The sequence below is a fragment of the Phasianus colchicus genome, chromosome 1 (assembly GCF_987193195.1).
Source record: "Phasianus colchicus chromosome 1, bPhaCol1.hap1.1, whole genome shotgun sequence".
Lineage (NCBI taxonomy): Eukaryota > Metazoa > Chordata > Aves > Galliformes > Phasianidae > Phasianus > Phasianus colchicus.
Window position 1 is genome coordinate 89496334 of NC_143436.1, and position 11389 is coordinate 89507722.

General features: G+C 51.0%; 1 protein-coding gene across 1 annotated transcript; it reads right to left on the reverse strand.

Moving 5' to 3' along the window:
- Window positions 1-2787: 2787 nt before the first annotated feature.
- Window positions 2788-5967, reverse strand: LOC149919834 (uncharacterized). Its single transcript, XM_090140519.1, has one exon. It carries the CDS (start codon window positions 5965-5967, stop codon window positions 2875-2877), a length of 3093 nt encoding a protein of 1030 aa, XP_089996645.1. The 3' UTR covers window positions 2788-2874.
- Between the last annotated feature and the right edge of the window lie 5422 nt (window positions 5968-11389).

The following is an 11389-nucleotide window of genomic DNA, read 5'->3' on the forward strand; positions in this document are numbered from 1 at the left end:
TGAATCACCTGTTCTAACATCACTGTAATGGTTTTGTGTTTCAGTCAAGCTCCAGATAATTAGCCATAGAGAGTAAAAAGACCAGGTCATGTTGTTCTGTGTGTGTGAAGCATGCACTGCAGGTAAGCACACCAAGCAGACAGAGCCTCTTTGGAATGGAGGACATTGAAACACAGGGGGCCCTGGCAGGAGGATGACATCACACTCCCACAAACTCGCCATAGCAAACGCCGTGCGCTTACCACGGTGGAAGCAACCAGCGGATGGCTGGAAACGCATCCCATACTCCATGCAACCGCCCAAACTCCTATCCTGGGCCTTGAAAAGCAAGTGTTATGAGTTGACATGGCACCCCAGAAAAAGTTGAGTCAGACAACAGGACTCATTTCCAAAATAACCTCATAGATACTTTAAGCCAAGGAGCGTGGCACCGAGTGGGTATATCACATGCGCTATCATGCACCAACCTCTGGGGAAGTCCAACAGTACAATGGACTACACTGAGAGCAATGGGTGCTGGGACATTCAAACACTGGGACACGCATTCAGCAAACGCCACCTGGTTAGTCAGCACGCTGGGATCTGCCAGTAGAGCTGGCCCTGCCCGATCACACCCCTCATGTACTGTCCAGAGAGTTCTGGGGGTGCACATAAGGAACATGCTGGGCCAGACGCTCTGGGTTATTCCTGCCTTGGGCAATGGCAAGCTCCTCCGTGGGACTGCTTGTGCTCGAGGACCTGGGTGCACGCGGTGGGTAATGCGGAAAGATGGGGATGTCTGGTGGTGGACCTCCAGGTGGTTTGATGCTGGGTGAGAACAGTCAATATTTGAAGTTGCCGGATGTTAACTGCTACATAATGCTGCATGCCGTCATGTCTATGGTTGTTATATACTTTATCAAGAGTATGACAGTTAGAACCATCCAGATTGAAGGAGAACGGATTCTGATGGAAACAGAATGTGATAATCCAACACTGTGCATCATCCCTCCTGCCCTGAAAGACAGATAAGAGCCCAAAGTCTGGACTGACTGAACTGCACAGACACTACGCAGGGATGGCCCCTTTTGTGTGTATACATCAAAAAGCAAGATAGGTGATGGCTAATAGTTGGGTTGCATGTAAACTGTGGGACATGAGAGTGATGTAATGGTGATTGGAATAAAGAGTGGATACTGTCCTAGTTTCAGCTGGGACAGTTTTTTCTTCACGGTGCCTGGTATGATGCTATGTTTTGGCTTTAGGAGAAGAACCGCGTTGATAACACACGGATCTTTCAGGTGTTGCTGAGCAGCGCTGTAGAGAACCGAGGACATGACTCCAGTAACTCGGTTCTTAGTACCGTCCTGCCTGCGAGGAAGGCTGGGGGGCACAGGGAGCTGGGATAGAACAAGGAGAGCTGACCTAAACTGGCCAAAGGGATATCCCACACCATACGACATCACGTGAAAAAAAACTACAAAACTGAGGGGTGTTCACTGGGGTGCGGGTGGAGAGTGGCAGTTGCTGTTCAGCTAGTGACTGACTCTGGGACCCTCAGAGCTCTGAGTTGGAAGACTGTGACTATGGTAACAGTAGACTCCAAGGCAAGCCCAAACTTGTGTGGGATTTGCCGCTACAGCTGGGTACATACAAGCGCATGGGGCCAAGGGGATTCATCCCACAGAACTCCAAGGACTGGCTGCCGTCATCATGAGACCTCTCTCAACTACTTTTCAATGGTCTTGGGAATCTGGAGAGATTCCAGTCGACTGTAAGCTAACAAACGCTGTCCCGGTTTTCAAGAAGGGAGGGCAAGAAGAAGACCCTGGTAATTACAGGCCTCTCGGTCTCTCTTCAGCGCCTGGCAAGATTACGGAAAAGATTGTTCTGTGAGTTTCTGAAAATCTCCTGAAAGACAGCACAGTCACTGGTCACAGCCAGCATGGGTTCACGAGGGGAAAGTCTTGCTTAATGATCTCAATCACCTCACAGTAAGATTCCTTATGTTTTCTACATAAAGTTGGCTAAAGCATTAATATATATAACATACCGAAAATTCTGTAAAAGAAATTCTGTAGGGCTGCACAGTCAAAAATTAATACAAGAATGAAAGAGGTAGCTCTATGACGCTAATAAGAAATGGTCTAGGAAGATTTCTTGACATTCCTAGATGCGCTGAAGGATTGCCTGTTGACTTCCTCCCCATTTTACAGCTGCAAATCATAGAAAAAAATCCCCCTCTCGTATCCCAAGAGGAAGCGATTGAGGTATTTCTTCTGCAGGCAGCAGCAGAAGTGCCACAGGAGGTCATCCAGCCACAGGGGCAATTTCTCTTGCTCCAGGCTTCAGAGGGCTACGGTTGTCAGGTGGTGAATCACAACCATCTTCAGGGCTTGGGGTGAAAAGCTGTGCCCACGGGCAGACAACTGCAGGTCCGCAGACAGTTGAGGTAGAAGCTGGGGTGCTGGGCGTGCCTGGCCGTATGCCTGGCAATCTGTATGTCCGCCTCAGCGCAGTTTTCTGGCCGCACCATGCTGCTGGCGCAGCTGGCTTCAGCCTACTCGATGCTCAGCAAAGTTCCTGAGACATCCAGCTCCTCCTGAATCCTCATCCCAGTGGCACTGAGCATGTCTTGATGCTATTGAACACATTCCTACCAACCAGAAATCAAAAGGCAGCTGCAGAAAAGAGCCTTAGCGATAAATAACAGATTGATAAAAAGCCATGTTCAAAGCAAAACTACTCTTAGGTGTTGATTTGTCCTATAGACACAAAAAAGAAAACTCTTACACAAGGAGCGCTGGTGTTAAAAATATAGCCAATTTATTTAAGTAAGAGAATGACATACTTTGAAAGACCGAAATTGAGAAAACATAGAAACATATCCTGATCCTACTCAATGCTCAGGAATGTGTCCGGTTCGTCAAGCTGCACCCCAAGAGTCATCTCGATGTTGAAGGTGTAGTTGGAGGGGGTGATCAGCTGCATCTTGCACGAGTGGCTGGAAAGCAGCAGCTCCAGGCGGCAGTCACGCGACTGAGGCAGACACCTCCAGGCTGCTTTCACCTGGTCCTGGAGCCAGAGCGTGCTTTTCTCCACGTGCAGATAGGGGCCCGTGCAGAAGGTGTCGAGCAAGCTGGGCTCCTGTTTTTCTCTCAGCTCCTCCTGACTGTGGTGCACAAAGCAGAGCATGTCCCCCAGCAGCCGCTCCCTCGTGCAGGTGCACTCCAGCTGCACGCGCACACAGGAATTGCTCGTCACTGTCTCCACGTCGTCCAGCTCTACATGGAAGGTGTGGCCGGGGGGAGGCCTCACGGGCACGAGCAGGTGGTAGACGACGTTCTCATGGTGGGCAATCCATTCTTCAGAGACGCAGATCCCGATGGCTGGCTGCAGCCTGGGCGTGAAGCTGTGGCAGGTTTGTCCTCGGCAGGCGCGCAGAAGGTCATCCACCAGCTCCTCCACCAGCTGGCACTTCTTGGCCACGTGCAGTGCTGGCCACTCGGTGTGGTCGGCCCAAACTCTGCCCAGGTCCCATGCCTCGTCTGAGTCACTGTCCTCTTCCTCATCGTCGTCCTCCACCTCATTTCTGGACCTTTTCTGGCCGCTGCTGCCACAGGCCGGCATACGAGCCACTTTTGTGAGGAAGAAGAAGGGCTTAAGGAAGGCGGCACAGATCGCAGCACAGATCCAAACAATGCTGGTGGTTCCTGGCAAATATTTCGTTTTCCTGATGCACCAGAGGAAGCCGAAGAACAGGACAAAGACTCCAGGAAAGGCCCAGATCGGCCAGCGCTGCAGGGCAGCAAAGAGCTGGGCTCCCTTGGCCGCCCAGCTCTGCCACTGGCTCCCCTGCACCATGTTGTGCAGTAGCTGAGCCATGTCCCGACTCTGATGCTTCATATGCAGCCAAACGTGCTCGTGCATATCTCCATACATGTGGTGAATTCCCAAAAGGATGATTCCCAGCAGTGCCAGGGGGATGAAGACCTTCCGAGCCACTTTCAGGAGGAAGATGAAGGTCTTCAGGATGGCGACAAGGATCGCAGCACAGATCCAAACAATACTGGTGGTTCCTGGCAAATATTTCGTTTTCCTGATGCACCAGAGGAAGCTGAAGAACAGGACAAAGAGTCCAGGAAAGGCCCAGATCGGCCAGTGCTGCAGGGCAGCAAAGAGCTGGGCTCCCTTGGCTGCCCAGCTCTGCCACTGGCTCACTTGCACCATGTTGTGCAGTAGCTGAGCCATGTCCCGACTCTGATGCTCCATATGCAGCCAGACGTGCTCGTGCATATCGCCATGCCTGAGGCGAATTCCCAGAAGGATGATTCCCAGCAATGCCAGGGCGACGAAGACCATCAGAGCCACTTTCAGGAGGAAGATGAAGGTCTTCAGGAAGGCGGCACGGATCGCAGCACAGATCCAAGTAATGCTGCTGCTTCCTGGCAAATATTTCATTTTCCTGATGCACCAAAGGATGCTGAAGAGCAGGACAAAGAGTCCAGGAAAGGCCCAGATCGGCCAGTGCTGCAGGGCAGCAAAGAGCTGGGCTCCCTTGGCTGCCCAGCTCTGCCACTGGCTCCCCTGCACCATGTTGTGCAGTAGCTGAGCCATGTCCTGACTCAGATGCTTCATATGCAGCCAGACGTGCTCGTGCATATCGCCACGCCTGAGGTGAATTCCCAAAAGGATGATTCCCAGCAATGCCAGGAGGACGAAGACCATCAGAGCCACTTTCAGGAGGAAGATGAAGGTCTTCAGGAAGGCGGCACGGATCGCAGCACAGATCCAAACGATGCTGCTGGTTCCTGGCAAATATTTTGTTTTCCTGATGCACCAGAGGAAGCCGAAGAACAGGACGAAGGCTCCAGGAAAGGCCCAGATCGGCCAGTGCTGCAGGGCAGCAAAGAGCTGGGCTCCCTTGGCCGCCCAGCTCTGCCACTGGCTCACTTGCACCATGTTGTGCAGTAGCTGAGCCATGTCCCAACTCAGATGCTCCATATGCAGCCAAATGTGCTCGTGCATATCGCCATACATGTGGTGAATTCCCAAAAGGACGATTCCCAGCAATGCCAGGGCGACAAAGACCATCAGAGCCACTTTCAGGACGAAGATGAAGATCTTCACGAGGCCGACAAGGATTGCAGCACAGATCCAAACAATGCTGCTGGTTCCTGGCAAATATTTCGTTTTCCTGATGCACCAGAGGAAGCTGAAGAACAGGACAAAGAGTCCAGGAAAGGCCCAGATCGGCCAGTGCTGCAGGGCAGCAAAGAGCTGGGCTCCCTTGGCCGCCCAGCTCTGCCACTGGCTCCCCTGCACCATGTTGTGCAGTAACTGAGCCATGTCCCGACTCTGATGCTCCATATGCAGCCAGACGTGCTCGTGCATATCGCCATACATGTGGTGAATTCCCAAAAGGACGATTCCCATCAATGCCAGGAGGATGAAGACCATCAGAGCCACTTTCAGGAGGAAGATGAAGGTCTTCAGGATGGCGACAAGGATCGCAGCACAGATCCAAACAATGCTGCTGGTTCCTGGCAAATATTTTGTTTTCCTGATGCACCAGAGGAAGCCGAAGAACAGGACGAAGGCTCCAGGAAAGGCCCAGATGGGCCAGTGCTGCAGGGCAGCAAAGAGCTGGGCTCCCTTGGCCATCCAGCTCTGCCACTGGCTCACTTGCACCATGTTGTGCAGTAGCTGAGCCATGTCCCGACTCAGGTGCTCCATATGCAGCCAAACGTGCTCGTGCATATTGCCATACCTGAGGAGACTTCCCGGATGGATGATTCCCAGCAATGCCAGTGGGACGAAGACCATCAGAGCCACTTTAAGGAGGAAGATGAAGATCTTCAGGAGGCCAACAAGGATCGCTGCAAGGATCCAAACAATGCCAAAGAACTGCACATTGCCGTGCATGAGGAGATTTCCCAAAAGGATGATTCCAATGACCGCCAGGGCGATGTAGACCACCCAAGCCATAGCCGCTAGCCGCTAGCAGGTGCGTACCGCACTCACTGAAGGCCTACGGCAAAGTGCCCCAGCGCTGCCTCTACTGCAGCTTCTGGCCCCCCCCACCCCACCCTGCATTGTGACTCGTCTGCTGATGTCACAAACACGGCCACATCACCGCACGCTGTCACAAACATGGCCACGTCGCTGCACTCCTCTGCTCTCCTCTCTCCAGTCTCTTCCCTGACCTCGGTACCAGGGAAAGTTATGGAGCAAATCCTCTTGGTGAGATCACACGGCACGTGCATGGCGTCCAGGGGATCAGGCCCAGCCAGCACGGGTTCAAGAAAGGCAGGTCGTGCTTGACCAACCTCATCTCCTTCTATGACCATCTGGGTGACAAGATGATTGGTAGATGAGGGAAAGGCTGTTGGGGCAGCCTCCCTAGACTTCAGCAAAGCCTTTGACACAGTCTCTCACGGTATTCTCCTGGGGAAACTGGCTGCCCGTGGCCTGGACGGGTGTACTTTTCTCTGCATAAAGAACTGGCTATAGGCCCGTGCCCAGAAGGTAGTAGTTAGTGGAGTTAAGGCCACTGGTGGCCCGTTACAAGTGGTGTCCTCCAGAGGTCAGTACTAGGGCCCATCTTGTTTAATATCTTTATGTTGGGAGGTAGTGTCGATCTGCCTGAGGGTAGGGAGACCTCTGAGAGGGGTCTGGCTAGACTGGATCGCTGTGCTGAGGTGAATGGGATGAGGCTCACCAAGGCCAAGTGCCGGGTCCTGCACTTTGGCTGCAGTAACCTGTCAACAAAACCATGACATAACCCCGTGCAGCGCTATAGGCTTAGGGCAGAGGGGCTGGATGACTGTGAAGAGGAAAGGGACCTGGGGGTGTTGGTCGACGCTTGGCTGAACGTGAGCCGACAGCGTGCCCATGTGCCCAAGAGGGCCAATGCATTAGAAATAGCATGGCCAGCAGGAGCAAGAGGTAATCACCCCCTTTATTCAGCTCTGGTGAGGCTGCACCTCGAATACTGTGTTAGGTTTTGGGCCCCTCCTACTAGAAAGACATCGAAACCCTGGAGCGTGTCCGGAGAAGGACAAGGAAACTGGCGAGGGGTCTGGAGCACAAGTCTTATGAGGAGTGGCTGAGGGAGCTGGGATTGTTGAGTCTGGAGAAGAGGAGGCTCAGGGGAGACCTCATTGCTCTCTACAACTTCCTGAAGGGTGGCTGGGATGAAGAAGGGATTGGCCTCTTCTCCCAGGCAACAAATAGGACCGCAGGAAATGGCCACAAGTTGCGCCTGGGGAGATTTAGATGAGATATAAGGAAGAACTTTTTCTCTCAGAGTGTGGTCAGGCACTGGAACGGCCTGCCCAGGGAGGTGGTGGAGTCACTGTCCCTGGTGGTGTTCAAGAGGCATCTGGATGAGGTGCTGCAAGACGTGGTATGAAAACACTGAAGACAACTGGCCCTAAAATGGAGTCCTGTGGAGCTCCTTGGAGTTCCACGGGATGAGCCCGTGTGGGCCTCGTAGATTTGTATGCATCCAGCTGCAGCAGCACATCCTACACAAGTTTGGGGTTGTCTGGGGGCTTATTCTTACCACAGTCACAGTCCTCCAACTCATGTCTCTGGGCTTCCCAGAGCTCATTATCAGTGTTGAAGACAGTGGTGAGGAAGGCATTAAACGTCTCTACAGCCATTTCTGCTCCACATGGTGGAGCAGGCTGTCCCCCTGCAGCCCACGGGCACTGCGCAGGGCAGATCTCCACGTACAGCCATGAAGGAGCCCACGGTGCAGCAATGGATGAGGCCTGGAGGAGGACAAAGCACATGGAGCAGCCCTGGGCTGGAGCTGCAGCCCGTGGAGAGCAGACTGCAGTGGGGCTGGAGGCCACCCACTGGGGACCTGTGTGGAGCAGTGCCTGACAGGTATACCCAGCGGGTCAAAACCGTGTCGGGGCAGTGCTGGGAGAGCTGCAGCCTGTGGGAAGCTCATGCAGGATCAGTTCTGGCTTCAGCAGCACCCTTCATGGGGGAAGACAGAGACCATGGAGGAGCAGCAGAGATGAAGCATTAAGGACTGAGCACAGCCCCCTTCCCAGTCCGTCCTGCTCATCTTGAGGGGAGGAGGTTGAAGTTTCAAGTGAGAAGTTGAGCCTCGAGAGTAGAGGTTGTAGGAGAAAAGCGTTTTAGCTTTGCTTTTAGTTTTCACTGTTCAACCCTGTCACTAACAGGCAATAAATTGAATTCATCTTCCAAAAGCTGTGATGGTAACTGATGAGAGATCTCCCTGTCCATATCTCAACCCACAAGCTGTTTCATCATATTTTCTCCCTGCTGAGGACGGGGAGAGAGAGAGCAGCATGGTGTGCACTGAGTAAACAGCGAAGGTCAACCCACCATGTATGTACAGCTTTTAAAATACAGTCCGAATAAAGTGATTGTCCCCTACTCTTTCCACTGGCAAAGGTACTCCTTAAAAGGGTTCCTTTCCAGGCGTGTGTGAGGTGGAACAGAAAGTAAACGTGTTCAGGAACAAAAAGTTAAATCCACACCTGCAACCACGTCCACATACATTTGCTTTCTTAAAAAACAAAACTTAGCCACAGAGCGACCGGTCCAGTAAAGCTACGTAGAAATCCAGAAAATATCCAAATATCCCCCTTTCTTTTTTTCATCTGTGAGCTCCCATTGAAGCACAGTGCATACTGGCTCTTGATAAGAACCGGACCTCTTGACATAAGGAAATATTTCAGCAAAGGGTTCCCACGTCTTCAAGTCAGTATGCACAGCCTTCTTGTGCGATGCTCTGTCCTGCATGTCGGACACTCTCCTTTACTTCCTGTAGGCTTAATGGTTCTGGGGATTGAAGCAATGTGCAAGTCTTGCATTTCACATGCGGCCTTACTTGCTGGGTAGGGGCATTTTTCAGCGGAGTGGATTTGTACCGTGATTTCAGAGATTTCTGACAAAGCAAATGGTCTCATTCCCAGCCCGTATAAGGGCTGAAGGCAGCCCTAGCTCAGCTGATGACTGCAAGCAACTGGGTGAGCCAGTCGCCATTGCTTTTTTCTTTCACACACTGGTACAAGTGCACATTGTCAGAGGGTGTTCCCCACTACTGTTATCTCAGAGCAGGGCTTTTTGATTGGGCAGCTTGTTTTGTTTTGGCATCTTTTTTTTGTAACCAGCTTCATACCGAGCTCCAGATGATATTTAAATCTGTTTTTGTCTTGGTGCTCTCACGTATCTTTACCACAAATGCCAAAAGGAGCCTCATAATCTAGAATGACTTTGAGAAAAATAATTAGTTTTTATTTCTTTCTTGTCCATTACTACTTGAGATGAGGGAAAAAGGGCAGCATAAAGGGCAATGCAAGAGGGCTGCAGTTGCAGTAAGACATAAACATTCTTTGACAACTGTAACTGTGGTAGGATGTTAGATGCACACCTTGCATCCCACTCAGAACAGCTGCTTTGCTGCACACCAGTCCATGGTGATCCTCACTCTCCTCCTCAAGGCAACAGTGGGGATCCCTTTCCCACCAGCTGGAGGCAGTATCAGAGGAAAAGGCTGACCAGGTGCAGCGTAGGGATACAGCAATTTTCTTCCTGGACTTCAGAGCTTTTCTGCCCACTTCCTGCTCTCATCTTCTGTTTTATACAAATTACTTAACATTGTTATGATAACTAGAAGAATCATGGCCTTCTGAGTTCTATATCCAATTCTGCACAGCCTGATTTGCATGCAGGACTGGGGCACCCAGCATAAGAAGGACACAGAGTTCTTGGAATGGGTCCAGAGGAGGGCAACTAAGATGATCAGAGGGCTGGAGCACCTCTCCTACGAAGAAAGGTTGAGGGAACTGGGCTTGTTCAGATTGGAGAAGGCTCCGGGGAGATCTCATTGTGGCCTTCCAGTACTTGAAGGGAGCATATCAACAGGAGGGGGAACAAATGTTTAAAAGGGTGAGTAGTGATAGGACAAGGGGGAATGGTTTTAAATTGAGACAGGGGAGGTTTAGGTTAGATATTAGAAGGAAGTTTTTCACTCAGAGGCTGGTGACACACTGGAACAGGCATTCCCTGGAGGCATTCAAGGCCAGGCTGGATGTGGCTCTGGGCAGCCTGGTCTAGTTGTTGTTGATCCCGCACACAGCAGGGGGGTTGAAACTAGATGATCATTGTGGTCCTTTTCAACCCAGGCTATTCTATGTTTCTCAGGCACGTTCTCGGTGCAAAGGGCTGCATGCCATGTAGAACATTTACTTTCACTTCACATTTGTTATGATGAAGTTTCTTCTCCTCAAAGCTTGGGCTGCAGCATGTCAGAGAATCCTAAGTCACCTTTTGTTTCAAGTGAAGTTATCCTGACTGGCTATGCTCAAAGTCCAATGAAATTAAATGTAACTGATAGACCTTACAGTTTCTACTAAAGCTGTTGTAGTCTCCAGACTCTTCACCATTTGTTGACAATACAATGCTTGGATGAACCTTCTGGGCAACAGCAGAGTGAATTTCTGCTGGTTTGTTGATGGTGTTGTCCTGGCTAATGTCTCCCTCATTTCTCACACCTGGTTATCACTGTAACCTGCATCTACCTATTATATTGCACAGTCTCAAAGGATATAAAGAACTAGTGAGAGCAATCAGTTCCAAAACCTTTCATTACCTGCAAATATATGAAGTGAGAATGCCAGGTAAGCTTTAGTAGGTCTTTAAACAGTTTCCAGTTCAAACCAAAGGCCATTCACACCTTACTCTTATATTAATTACTTTGTCAGCGTTTTCAGTGAAGGATGGTGCCCCTCACGGGTCAGTACTGGGGCCGACACTCTTTACTATCTTTATCAGCGACACTGACAGTGGAATCAAATGCACTGTCACCAATTTGCAGAAGACACCAAGCTGCATGGAACAGTCAACATGCTCAAGGGATGGGATGCCATCCAGAGGGACCTAGACAGGCTCAAGCAGCAGACCTAGTGAATCTCATGGGGTTCAATGAGGCCAAGTGCAAAGTCTTGCATTTGGGTCACAGCAACCCACTACCAATACAACCTGGAGGATGTAAAGATGGAGCACAGCCCTGCAGAAAAGGACCTGGGGGTAATGGTGGATGGCAAGCTGGACACGAGCCAGCAGCACGCCCTCACAGCTCAGAAAGCCAACCATATCCCAGGCTGCATCAAAAACAGTACGGGCAGCAGGCCGAGGGAGGAGATCCTGCCCCTCTGCTCTGCACTCATCACAAAAACAATGCAAGAATCTGTGAGAATGCAGAAGTCATGATATTATCAACTCAAAGAGAGTAACAGCTGCATCCATGACAAGATTCCAACTCCACCCCCCACAAGAGACACCCTCTCGCTTCTTTTTCTATGACGCAGATAACTACAGTAATAAACATTCAATTATCAAGCTCTGATAGTACACAAGCTCT